The 13,081-nt window shown below is 56.7% G+C and overlaps 2 protein-coding genes across 2 annotated transcripts in view; one reads left to right on the top strand and one right to left on the bottom strand.

Annotated features, from left to right (window-relative positions):
* The first annotated feature begins 207 nt into the window (after positions 1-207).
* On the top strand, positions 208-3,138 carry LOC140598487 (vomeronasal type-1 receptor 1-like). The gene is made up of 2 exons (XM_072755139.1): positions 208-1,149; positions 3,115-3,138. The coding sequence occupies exons 1-2, from the start codon at positions 433-435 to the stop codon at positions 3,136-3,138; spliced, it is 741 nt and encodes a 246-aa protein (XP_072611240.1). The 5' UTR covers positions 208-432.
* A 778-nt stretch (positions 3,139-3,916) lies between these two features.
* The window catches only part of LOC140598486 (uncharacterized), a 93,628-nt gene continuing 84,463 nt past the window's right edge, over positions 3,917-13,081 (bottom strand). Inside the window, exons 32-38 of the mRNA XM_072755138.1 lie at positions 12,680-12,774; positions 12,391-12,456; positions 11,728-11,827; positions 11,304-11,456; positions 10,904-11,003; positions 6,352-6,444; positions 3,917-4,016 (exon numbers count right to left, since the gene is read on the bottom strand). Of these exons, the coding sequence (XP_072611239.1) occupies positions 3,917-4,016; positions 6,352-6,444; positions 10,904-11,003; positions 11,304-11,456; positions 11,728-11,827; positions 12,391-12,456; positions 12,680-12,774 (707 nt within the window). The remainder of the gene's footprint in view (positions 4,017-6,351; positions 6,445-10,903; positions 11,004-11,303; positions 11,457-11,727; positions 11,828-12,390; positions 12,457-12,679; positions 12,775-13,081) is intronic.

Below are 13,081 nucleotides of genomic sequence, written 5' to 3'. Positions count from 1 at the left end.
TGTTGTGCACTGGATGATGTATGGAAGTGTTGGGTTACTGTGTTGTATACCTGAAACTAATACTACACTCTGTATTAACTAACTGGAATTTAAATAAAAACTTAATAAATAAATTGAACAACACATTTCTTTTTAAAAAATTTTAATTTATTTTAGAGAAAGCATGAGCTTTTACTTTTATTAATTGGCACAGAACATATGATACTCTGTCTTCATAAAAATTGAATTCTGTTCCTTGACAGTTCTGTTCTTTAAGAACCTGGATGATCCCTCGTATAGCTACGTAGTTGCCAATTCTGCAGGAAGACTCCCTGAAACTTGATAGCTTAGCCCTCAGTCTCAATTACCTTTACTATTTATATTCATAATTAAATTATTTGTCTATAGGATGTACTGGACTTGGTTTGAAGATCTAAGAGAGACTGAAAGACAATGATTTCCAGTGACATAATTTGGGGGATTTTCTTTATCTTTCAAACTTGTATTGGTTTCATGGGGAATTCTTTGTTATTTACATTATATATGTACACATGTTTAATTTTTCCTCATAAGAAGAAGCCTGTAGATATGATTCTTGCCCACTTAACTTTGGCTAATGCTCCGACGCTCATATTCAGAGGGATTCCAAATATAATTACATCTTTTGGAATTAGAGTGGAGATGGGCGATACTGGATGTAAAACAGTGCTCTATATTCAGAGAGTTACCCGGAGCATTTCTCTGTGCACAACCGCCCTCCAGAGTACATTTCAGGCAGTGACTATTACTCCAAGTAGTCATAAATGGGCCTGGCTCAAATACAAAATCCCTGCATTCCTTCAACCCTCCTTACTTTTCTTCTGGATGATCAACATGGCCATCTATTCTGTGGTCCTTTTACGAACTGTGGCCAACAGGAATATCACCGATGATAGACTTGGGTATCAGATTGCTTATTGTAAAAGCAGTGCACATGATGGCCAGATATCATCAATATTTCTAAGTACGGTATTCCTTCGAGATTTGTCCTTTCTCTCTCTGATGACATGTAGTAGCATCTACATGGTGAATATCCTTTACAGACATCACAGAGCAGCTCAGAATGTTCGCAGTACCATCCAGTCTTCACGCTCTCCTGAAAACAAGGCTACTCACGTCATTCTCATACTGGTGAGCTGCTTTGTTTTCTTTTACTGGGCCAACACCTTTCTTACTGTTTATTTAGTTTATACAAGTAAGAAAAAGGAGCAACTGGAGAAATTTAATAACTTTTTTTCATCATGTTACCCAACTATCTGTTCTTTCTTTTTTTTTTTTTTTTTATTAAATTTTTTTATTTATTTATGATAGTCATACAGAGAGAAAGAGAGAGGCAGAGACACAGGCAGAGGGAGAAGCAGGCTCCATGCGCCGGGAGCCTGATGTGGGATTCGATCCCGGGTCTCCAGGATCGCGCCCTGGGCCAAAGGCAGGCGCCAAACCGCTGCGCCACCCAGGGATCCCTGTTCTTTCTTTCTAATTAAAAATGAAAATAGAATAAATTTCATGAAACCCCCAAAAAGATTTTTCTCTTCTTAAAGAAAATTCATTGATCATAGAACACTCTTTAGCATTCTTCTGCACCACAGGAGTCATTTGTATGAATATAGATTAACATGCTTATCGATGACATGAGTTACATTTATCGTCCCCATTGAACTGAGTTAACAATCCAAAGAACTGTAATTAAATTATTGTTTTCAAATGTTTACAAATTATTGTTTAAAATGTTTAAAAAACATTTTAAAGATTAAATGTAAGGTTTAGATTATGATACCATGTATATAAGTTTTAAACTTTATAAAATAGCAACAGGTATGTAACGTAGAATGTTTTATAATATTGGAAACATTATCATACAATTATAGAAATCAATAAACCTACAAAAGGGTAGTGGTTACTTTTTTTGTGTAAGGTAACCTTAGCTCTAAGCAAAGTGATGAAATGTGTGTGCTTATTAAATTGTGCTCTATACTTTGTGTGTCAGAAATATGTCATATTTAATTTTAAAAGTAGAATTATTAATATTCTCATATAAATTCAGAAATGTGTTCAAATTTGCAATAATTTTTTACCTACATTTAAGATGAAGAAGAAACACTAAGAAATATACAAGATCTCAAAACACCAGAAATATTATTGTCCTGAGAACTGTTGAACATATAGATGACTTGAGGTTTGAATTGAAGAGTGAAAGAAGAAGGGGGCAGGGGCACCTGGGTGACTCAGTTGGTGAAGCATCTGCCTTCGGCTCAGGACATGAACGCAGGGTCCTGGGACTGAGCCCTGCATGGAAAGCCTGTGTGCTCAGTGGAAAGCCTGCTTCTCCCTCTCCCTCTGCCTCCCACTCTGTCCACTTGTGCTCCCTGTTTCAAGTAAACAAATAAAATCTTAAAAAAAAAAAAGAAAGAAGGGGGCAAAAAGGCCAACACCCAAGAACTAGGTATCTCCCACACCAGAGAAAGTAAGGCAGCTTGTCACAATTACAGCTTATTACAAAGGGCTGCATGCTCAGCTTATGGCGTAGTAGGATAATGCAGGTCAGATGGTTCTGGTATGTAGTTAGGAAATAAGGTATAGATTCAGGTTTGGGCTTAGGGTCAAAGTCTGGGGTTAGGGGTTTGGGGTCGGGGTCAGGGTCAGAGTTAAGTTTAAACATAACTGGCTCTCTTCCTCTCCTCCATCTGCCTGGGCCCCCAGGGTGGACAGGACTTGCCCAGGGTCACATGTGAGTCCAGACTTGAGCTGAAGCATTGGTTTTCTGCCCTTTGGTCCTCTAATAGAGGCTCTAATAGAAGAATGAAGTGTTTACCTGGTCACTTACTGTTTCAAATCCAACCCAACCCCAGTCAAGGCTTGTGGAGGGTGTCAGAGGTTATGTATTGTTCTTTCCACTGCCCCACCTGGGAAGAGTGCTCCTGGCCCCATTCTGCCCGGGCGGCTCCAGGGACCAGCACAGCCCTGACCGGTGAGGGCACTCGGGGGACACGCATGGATTCATACAGGACTGTGTGCACGGGCCCAGCCGGCCCCATGTGCACCCTTCTCCCAGGCTGGTGTGGCCTTCCTGGCACCCTTCACTTGGATGCACCGCAGTTTGCTTATGGGTTCATGTACTGAAGGACATCCTGATCTCTTTAAGGTTTTAGCTACGATGAATAGAGCTACCGCGCATACTCGCATGCTAGTTTTTGCGTGGAAACAGTTTTTTCAAAACAATTGTCTAAATACTAGAAGTATGAATGTTGGGCCCTCAGGAGAGATTTATTTAGCCTTGGAAAAAACTGCTAAACTGTCTTCCAAAGCAACCGTATGCACATCCCCAGCATGAAGGAGCATTCCTGTCATATACAACCCTCCAGCAACTGGGATCCTTTTTTTTGGACTTTAGCATCTCTAAATGGTGTGTAGCACTATCTCGCTGCTGTTCTCATTGGTAACTTCCTAATGATAGAGGATGTAGACCATATTTTTTCAGGCTTGTTTTGGTTTGTTAACACAGTATAACATAGTTTCAGTGTACCACATAGTGATTCAACCATTGGCTACAATGCCTGGTACTCGTCACAGGTGCCCTCCGTCATCCCCATCCCATTTCCCTATCCACCCCCCCCCCCCATTCCTCTGGTATTTATTACTTTATTCTGTATGGTTAAATGTGTTTCTTGGTTTGCTTCTCTCATCTCCCCCCGCCCCCCGCCCCTTTGCAGTTTGATTGGTTTCTTAAAATCCACACGTGAACGCAATCGTATGGTATTTGTCTTTCTCTGACTGACTTAGTTCATTTAGCATCAGTCCTTTCCGGTTCTCCCACATCGTTGTCAATGGCTTCATTCCATCCCTTCTGATGACCGAGTGACGTCGCAGTGACTGTATTTCCCCCATCGTCTGTGCCCACTCATCTGTCGGTGGACGCCTGGGCCCGGTCCGCTGTTCGGCTGCTGTTGATGACGCTGCTGCAGACACTGGGCTGCACGTCCCCCTTAGGATCTGTACTTCTGTATCCTCGGGGCAAGTACCTTGCTGCGCAATTCCAGGATCGTAGGGTCGCTCTACTTTTAACTTCTTGAGGTCCCTCCGCACCGTTCTCCACAGTGGCCGCACCTGTTCGCATTCCCACCAGGAGTGCAAGGGGGCTCCCCCTTCTCCCCAGCCTCACCAACACCTGTTGTTTCTCGTGTTGTGAATTTTAGCCATTCTGACGGCTGTCAGGTGACATCTCATTGTGGTTTGGGTCTGCATTTCCCTGGTGATGGGTGATGCTGAGTGACTTTCCGTGTGTCTGGTGGCCATCTGGATGTCCTGTCAGAGACAATGTCCATTCATGTTTTCTGCCCATTTTCGGTTGGTAATTTGTGTTTAGGATGCTGAGATTTATATTTGCTTTATCTATTTTGGACACTAACTCTTTATCGGATGCGTCGTTTACAAATATCTCCTCTCATTTTGTACGTTGCCTTTTCACTACGGTTGTTTCCTCCACTGTGCGGAACCTTTTCAACTTGATGAAGTCCCAATAGTTTATTTTTGCTTTTGTTTCCCTCGCCTCAGAGGCGTGTCTTGAAAGAAGATCCAATGGCCCATGTCCAAGACATTGCTGCCTATCTTTTCTTCTTTTTATGGTTTTAGGTCTCACATTTAGGTCCCTAATCCATTTTGAATTTATTTTTTACATACATGGTGTAAGAAAGTGGTCCTGTTTCATTCTTCTGCACGTGACTGCCTAGTTTTCCCAACACCGTTTGTTGAAGAGACTTTTTGCTGTTGGATATTCTTTCCTGCTTTGTTGAAGATTAATTGATCATAGAGTTACAGGTGTGTGTCTTGTTCCGGTTTTCCATTCTATTCTATTGATCTAAGGCTCTCTTTCTTGTGCCCGCACCATACTCTTTGGATCGCTAGAGCTCGGTGATATAACTTGAAATCTGGAACCCCAGCTTTGGTTTTTTTTTTGTTTTGTTTTGTTTTGTTTCAACACTGCTTTGGCTATTTTCAATCTTCCGTGGTTTGTTTTTGTTTTGTTAAAGATTTTATTTATTTATTCATGAGAATACACAGAGAAGGGACAGAGAGAGAGAGAGAGAGAGAGAGAGAGGGAGAGAGAGAGAGAGAGGGGCAGAGATCCAGGGCAGCCCATCTTCCGTGGTTCTATACAAATTTTAGGATCATTTGTTCCAGTTCTGTGAAAAATACCATTGCTATGTTGATGGGGATCACATTAAATGTATAGATTGCTTTGAGCATAATGTGAGAAGAATGGATATTAACTCTTCTTTAGATATCCGGTAGAATTGCCCCGGGAAGGCCATCTGGTCCTGGACTTTGTTTCTTGGGAGATTTTTGGTTGCTGATTCAATTTCTTTGCTGGTTATCTGTCTGTTCCAGTTTCTTATTTCTTCCTTTTTCATTTCTGCTATGTTATCCAATTCTAGGAATTGATCTATTTCTTCCAGGTTCTAAGTTGTTGGCATATAATTTTTCATAATGTTCTCTTATAATCGTTGGTATTTCTGTGGTGTTTGTTGTTATTTCTCTTATTTGTGATTTTATTTGGGTCCTCTTTCCTTTTTTTAAAAAAGATTGTATTTATTTTTTCATGAAAGACACAGAGAGAGGAAGAGACACATGCAGAGAGAAAATCAGGCTCCATGTGGGGAGCCTGATGTGGGACTCAATCCCCTAGGACCCCGGGATCCTGACTGGAGCCAAAGCAATTGCTCAACCACCGAGGCACCCAGGTGCCTTGCTGATTCAATTCCTTTGCTAGTTATGGGTCTGTTCACATTTTCTATTTCTTCCTATTTCAGTTTTGCTCGTTTGCACATTTCTAGGGATTTGTCCATTTCTTCCAGGTCTCCCAGTTTGTTAGCATATAATCTTTCATAGTATTCCCTTATAATTGTCTTATTTTTCTGGTGTTGATTGTGATCTCTCCTCTCTCATTTGTGATTTTATTTAGAGAAGGTCCCTTCTCTTTTCTTGTTGATGAGGCTGGCTAGGGCTTGATCCATTTTATTAAGTATTTGAAGAACCGGCTCTTAGTTTCGCTATTCCATTCTACTGTTTTGTTGTTTCTGTATTGTCTATTTCTGCTCTCATCTTTATTATTTCCCTTCTGCTGCAGGCTTTAGGCTTTGTTGCTGTCCTTTTTCAGCTCAAAGTACAATGAAAGTAAACAAAAGTAATATATAAGGTATATACATAAAAACTAAAATCAAGCAATTAATAAAAAAGAATTGAAGAAAAGAAATGAAAATAAAGCAAGCCCAAAGTACAGAGGAAGCTCGACCCCGCTCTCCTTCCGGAGCTGGAGCTCTGCGGCCTCTGCGGTACCTCAATCTGGCAGCAGCCAGAGGTCCAGTCGGGGTCTGGAGGCGGGGCCGCCGCACTGACTTCAGGTGCGCACCTGCCTCGGGGACGATGCACCTGCGGATCAGAGGCAGGGTCTGGCCTCCCGCGGGCAGCGCCATGCTACTCCTCGAGCCTCGGCGCTGATGTCAGGTGCGCACCTGCCTCGGGGGCGATGCACCTGCCTCCGGAGCAATGCACTTGCGGGTCAGAGGCGGGGTCTGCCTCCCACGGGCAGTGCTGTACTGCCCCCGAGCCTGAGAGCGGGATGTGGGTGGGGGCGCCAAGTCCCCTGGGCCGGGGGCTGAGCATCCGCGCCCCGGTCTGCAGGGGCCTCCACAGAGGAGCCCCCGGGCCCCGGGCCTCCACCGCTTCTACAGACCCTGCATTAACCCTGCCTGTCTGAGTTTTGTTTTTTTTGTTTTTTTTCTTTTTATCTCAGACAAGTGACTGAGTTTCACACCTCCAAGTTTTAGGGGCTGCCCTGGGGGAGACCCGTGCTCCTCCCGCCCGGGAGGGTCTCCTCCCACTTCTGGCCTTTGCTGGCCCGGCCCAGGGACGCGGCCCCGTGACCGCACAGGGGTTTGCAGTTTGTGGCCACACAGGGCAGACAGCTGGCCCTAGTCCCGCGGCCCTCGGCCGGGGTCCCCGCTCCTGGGCCTGGGAACCGTTGGCGCCACCGTCCTTGGGACCCCGGGGACCCTGAGCCCACCCTGTCGCTCCAGGGGCCGCCCCCCACTTCGCCTCCCGAGCACCGTCGAGGCCGGCGTGTCCCCCCCTCTAGCAGACTTCTGGAAGTTCTGACTTTGTGCTCTGCTGCTTCTAATAGTGTGCGTAGACCCGTCAGCTGGCTCCCTGCCCCTGTGGGATCCGGGGCTGTGTCTCCCCCAGACCGACTGACTGATTTTCTTTTTAAGATTTTATTTTTCTGTCATCTCTACACCCACATGGGGCTTGAACTCTCCGCCCCAAGAACAAGAGTCGCGTGTTCTTACCAACCACCCCAACCACCCCGAGAGCGGCCAGGCTCCCTTTGATTGATTGACAGGGAGTAACTGAAGCCGACGTGCTGCCTGTGTCGTGTCAGGGCAGAAACTGAGCCCCGGCGTCGAGGTGCGGTGGAGTCATTGGGACCTTGGTCGATGTTAAAGAAAGCGGAGCCTCCCCGGGAGCCCCGGGAGCCCAGGGAGCGGGGCCCACACACGTGACAAGTTGGCCGTTTCCTTGACCAGGAGTCATTGGGCTGGCTGCCGATTTATTTGAGTTGCCGTTCGACGGCGAAGGTCGTTCTAGGATGGGGACACAGCGAGAACGTTCCGGGTTCTTGCGGGTTCGGAGGTAGCTAAAGCTCCCCCGTCGTGGACTCGATGTCCCAGTTGGGTGCAGAGATAGGCGAGCCAGCAAAGAGATGAGAAACATGGCCCTGGGGTGCCTGGCCGGCCTGGTCGGGGGACCTTGATGTCAGGACTGTGAGCTGGAACTCCGTGTTGGGTGTAGAGAGGACATAAACGTAAAACCTTTAACAAATAATAAATGGATGAACTAAGACAGCGTGACGTGGAAGGGGAGTCCTCGCTTCAGGACAAACCTCAGAGCGGACCATGTCTAGCCTGCGACCTGTTCTTGATGGCCCCGCTCGCTCTCCCGGGCCCAGATGACGGGGTCCCCCACGAGGGACGGTCCCGCCCGAGTGGGAGTGGGCCTCCTTCCCCGTAAGGCCCGTGCCTCCCCTCGTTCTGCAGGACAGAAGAGCCGGAAAGGCACGAGCTCGGGGGGATCAGCATAAACCTCGGCGATGGTCCTTCCCGATCCCGGGAGCCAGAGCTCGGCCTCCTTTTGGGACCCGACGTCCTAAAGAAGCCCGTGTGGTCAGTGGCTCGGATGCAGGGCGGAGGCCGACGGAGAATCAGGAAGAGCAAAATGGGGCGGGGGGGGAACCAGAAGCTGAAGGAGAGGGGGACAGCTGTCAGCATCGGGAGCCTTCGCGGGGACCCGGCGTCCTTTCCCAGGAGGGGCCCCCCTCTGTAGGGTGCTTCCCGCCGCCCCGCGCTCCCCGTGGGCACCCGCAGGCGCATCCCCGGGCCTCCAGCGCCTCTGCAGCCGTGGTCTGGAGCGTCCTCCGTGTGTCCTACCGGGGACCCCAGCGTCCCGTCTGTAACCGTCCGGCTGCTGTCTGACAACAGTCGGGGGATTCCGACGTTTGTTGGGTTTGGGGTGTGTGCCTGTCTGTCGCCGTGCCGCGATCTGATCCTCGGGCCGCGTCGTCCTGACGCCGAAACGGTTGAAGAAGCACCATCATTTCCGGTGCTGGCGCTGGGCGGCTAGCTGGGTTCTCCCGGCCGACCCGGGCCCCCTCGTGCCGTCCCGTGCCGTCCCGTGCCGTGCCGTCCCGTCCCGCCGGGGGGTCAGCTGAGCTGGAAGGTCCGGCTCGGCCACATTCCCGTGGGTGGCAGCGGGTCCCCGCCGAGCGCCGGCCGCTTCTCTTCTCCCCGATGCCTCTCCAGCTCCAGCGGGGAGCCAGACCTCGGGGCCGCCCTGGGGGGAGCTCCTGAGGGGCCGGCTGCCCGTGGGGGGAGCCCTGGGGCTGCCTGTGTGTGTGTGTGTGTGTGGGAGTCGGGGTGGGGACGGGGCCGGGGTCCCTCGGTCCCCTGCGCTGCCTGCCCCCAGGCCGAGCCCCGCGCTCACCCAGCCCCTACTCTCCAGGGCGTGCAGGGTGCCCTCCACACTCTGGTGCGAGGGATCCAGCAGCACCGGGTGTGCACGCTGAGCCCGCCCGGTGAGGGTGGCCCAGGTGTGAGAGCTGCAAGGGCCTGCTGTCCTGACGTCCGCTCCGGGGCCACGCTGACCGCCCCGCGGGCCCTCTGTGCCCCAGGCGCACAGGCCCGGGGCGGGGAGGGGAGGAAGCGCCCCGGAGCCCGGGCAGCCCAGGCCCCCTGGACAGAGGGGGCACAGACCTCCCAGGGCGCTTAGCACAGACCCTGGTGACCTGAGGCTCCCCGGCTGTCACTCTGTCCCAGGCCCGTCCTGGCCGCGGGCGCAGGCTGAGTCGCAGTAGAGTCTGCGGGGTCCTGACCCTGGCGTCTGGCCGCCCCGGGAAGGCACGTGGGGACGTCAGCCGTGTGTGCCTGGCGGCGCCCCCGCAGGGGCTGGTCGGGGCCTGGGCGGCGCCCCCTCCTCCTCTCTGGGGGTGTCTCCGCACCCCGTGCACAGAGCTCCGGGAGACGCAGAGACGAGCCGGCCGTGCCCTCTCACACAACAACACTTTATTGAACTTGCAACAGCAAACAGGGGCTCAGAGCCGAGGGTGCGCGCCTTCCCCTGGGAGACCTTCCTGTCCTTAGAGGAAAGCGGGAATCCCGCAGGGGTGCGGGTGCTGGAGTCCCCCGCCTGGGAGCCTGTGCGGACTCGACTCCGGGTGGGGGCGCGTGTCCTGAGGTCGGGGCGGTGAGAGGCGGTTCTGGGGGCGGCAGGGCTGACGTGGACCTGCGGCCCATGGGCTCCTGCGCTGGGTCCCCGCAGGGCCTCTGGACCCCGGCCTCGGGCCCCCTGGGGCCGGGTGACTGACTGCTGGAGCCCCAGCGCGTGGAGGAGCCTGCCTCCTGGTGTGGGTGTGGGTGTGGGTGTGGGTGGGGGTGGGGGTGGGGGTGGGGGTGTGGGTGGGGCCCACGGGCCTGCCCCCGCTGCCCTGCCCTGGGGTGTCCCGGGATCCCCAGGGCTGCCCTAGGTCAGCGACCTGGATCTGTGGGGCACGCCCAGGGCCCAGGAGGCCACATCCTGCTGTGAGAGGGCTCGTTCGGCCCGGGGCCAGAACGCAGGCCTGGCCAGGGCCCCGGGGCGCTGGATCCCATTAGCGCTGGGCCTGGGGCAGGCGCTCGAGTCGCCCCTGCCCCCACAGAGCCCGGGGCCAGGCCAGCCCAGGTCCCTCTGGGTCAGGGGCTGGTGTCCCGTGCGGGCGGTGCCGCCCTCCGGGAGGCACAGCGAGACGAGGCAGGGCACGGTGACGGCGGGCCGGAGCCTCCGGGCCCCCGCCCTCACCGCCACGCTCTGCCCCCGAGGCCCGCGAGCATCGAGCTGCCCCGTGGACGCGGGGGGCAGAGGGTCCCGGGCCTGTGCGGGGCCTCGGGGCAGCGGGCTCAGCGCCGCCCTGGCTCTGCCCTGGCTGTGCCCGTCACTGCCCAGCGAGGGGCACGAGCTGCAGTGGCCGCGGGGCAGGAAGGGTGTCCTGGGCCCGACAGCGTCATCCCTAGGGGGCTGGGGGGACCGCGTGATGGGAGTCCCGGGGGTGCTCCAGGGCCCGGTCCGTCGCGGGGCCTCTGGGGTGGCCCAGGCAGGTGCCAAATGGAAGGAGACCCCGTTTTCGGTCTTGAAGCCCGCCGTGTCCCGGGGCCGCCTGCCTGCACCGCCTTGTTGCCCCGGGAGGGTGGGGAGGGAGTTCCACCGCCGGGGCTGGGGGGCAAGTTGGACGATGGCCTGGCCGGGAGGGGGTCCGGGCGGCTCAGGCCGGGCGGCTGGGCCCGGGGAGGCCGGCTCCTCCAGCCTGGGCGGTGGCTCAGAGGCCGGAGAAGGGAGGAGAGGCCCGGGCGCCGGGGACACTGGCTCCAGGCCCAGGGGCCTCGTGGGGAACTCCTCAGGTCCCGCTGGAAAGAGGCCGACGGGGTCAGCGTCTCCAGCAGGCTGTGTGTCCCCCGCTGGGGGCCCCGGGGGTCCTCACGGCTCCCGCGTGACCCCCCCCCCCCCGGCCTGACCCTGTGCTCAGCCCCCCACACTGCTGCCCGGGCCCTGCAGTGGGTACCCGCCCGCCCAGCCCTGGCCTGGGGTCCCCGAGGCTGGAGCAGAAGAGGAGAGCCCCAGAGATGAGGACGGGGGCCCCGGGGGCTCTGTCCCCTGTGGGCGGCCCCAGCAGGCCGAGTCGGGAGGGGCCGGGGCCCTGAGCCCACCTGGCGGGGGCAGGTCGCACCGCATCCTGCGGAGCTGGGTCATGGAGGCCCGAAGGTGTCTCAGCACGGCCTCGTCCTCCAGGGCCCAGGGCTGGGCCAGAGAGTCCTGGAGGAACTCCCGGAGCCCTTCCAGGGGCAGCTTCAGGAGGCGCTCTGGGCGGTGGGCGAGAGTCAGACCCAGAGGGCCCCGCCCTGGGGCCCCCGGGGCCCCCAGGCCAGCGGCTGGGGTCCCGCTGTGCCCAGGAGCGCCGCGGGCAGTGCGCTGGCCGGGGTGGCCCCTGCCCGCTGCTCCACTCGGGGAGCCCCGCTGCACCCGCCTGCCCCGCCGTCCCCCCGCCCCAGGTCTGGGTGCTGCTCAGAGCCCAGGGTCACCGCCCCTGCCCCCCCGCCCCCGGCACACCTGGGCTCCCGGGGGCTCACTTACTCCTGTGCACCTTGAGGATGGTATAGGCCATGGCCGTGAGCACCCTCTCCCCATCCAACACGTAGGCATCCCACAGCTTCAGGGTGAGCGAGAAGGGGGTCTAGGGGGACGGCGGGGTGGGAGGAGCGGCCTGAGCAGGGCCCCTGGGGGGCTCGGCTGGGGCTAGGCTAAGCCTGCCATCTGGCCCCCGGCTGCCTGCGACGAGGCCCCGCAGCGCCCCCCCCCCCCCGCCCCCCGCCCCCCGCCCCCCGCCTCCCCGTGCGTGCCCTCCTCCCAGGGAGATCAGGGACTCCCGGCCGCTCCGGGTTCCGACCCCGGCCAGCACCTCCCGCACCCCTGGGGGCACAGACTCTGCCCGCACTTGACGACACCACGCCTCGAGAGGACCCCAGGCTGGCCGCCCGATGGGCCGAGGGCCCGTCCACACCCCGGGCTGACCCGGCCTCCCCCGGGGGAGCTGAGGCAGAGACGGGCCGCCCCCCGGGACCTCGTCCAGGGACCCTCTGGGCTTCTCCAGGACGGGCTGGGCTGCGAGCCTCAGCCTCAGCCTCAGGACCCCGGGGTCGGGCCTGGCTCGTCTGGAGGGTGGGGCTGAGCTGGGCCCTCCCCGGGGGCAGGGGGCAGGTCCGGGAGCGGGGGTCCCGGGGGGGGGGGGGGCCTCACCCGGCCGAGGAAGCACTGGAGAAACCATTTGGGGCTGTAGATGCCGGTGGACATCTGCTCCTCGTCCTGGCGGGAGGGCAGGGGGTGCTCAGGCCCCACGCCGCGGCCCCTGGAGCCGGGTGGACGCGCTCCCCCCCACGGCCCAGCCCAGCCCCGAGGGCGCCCCCGGGCCCCAGGGGGAGGAACGTGACCCCAACTCTGGGCAGCTCGGAGGGAGGGCCATGCCCCCCACCCCCTGCCCCGGGCTCCGGGGACGGAGCCTCAGGAGCTCCCACTCGCCCCCACTCGCCATGTGCTTCCTCAGGTCCGGGAGAGCTCTTTGGAGGACCCGCTCGTGATGTCTCTGGAACCTGAGGAGCTTCGGGAAGCCCGGGACGAAGAAGCCTGAGAAGGCCCCAGGCCCCCACGGTCAGGGCCTCCTCCTGCACCAGGCGGGGTGGGGGGTGTCGGGGCAGGGGCCTCCCCGCCACGCCCTGACCCCCGTGTGCCCACCGCCCTCGGAGCCCGGGCTGGATCCGCTCTTCCCAGAGGGCAGGGCCTGCCTCCCAGGCCGGGGGCGCGGGGCCCGGGGACCCTCGTCCTCACAGAGACCCCGCGGGGCGTGGGCTGGGGGCTGAGGACCGGGCCCGGCTGACCCAGCACCCTCTCTCCTGCGGGGGCCGCCGCGGGGACAGGCGGGTCCCCAGCCCCG

Source organism: Vulpes vulpes, chromosome 4 (assembly GCF_048418805.1).
Source record: "Vulpes vulpes isolate BD-2025 chromosome 4, VulVul3, whole genome shotgun sequence".
Taxonomy (NCBI): domain Eukaryota; kingdom Metazoa; phylum Chordata; class Mammalia; order Carnivora; family Canidae; genus Vulpes; species Vulpes vulpes.
This window is presented reverse-complemented; position numbering and strand designations above follow the sequence as displayed.

What these genes read in the sequence shown, in the direction of transcription:
- LOC140598487 (XM_072755139.1), top strand. Translation starts at nt 433, where the DNA reads ATGATTTCCAGTGACATAATTTGGGGGATTTTCTTTATCTTTCAAACT. An exon ending in CTCACGTCATTCTCATACTG is followed by an intron (nt 1,150 to 3,114) that starts GTGAGCTGCTTT and finishes GATGCACCGCAG; the next exon opens with TTTGCTTATGGGTTCATGTA.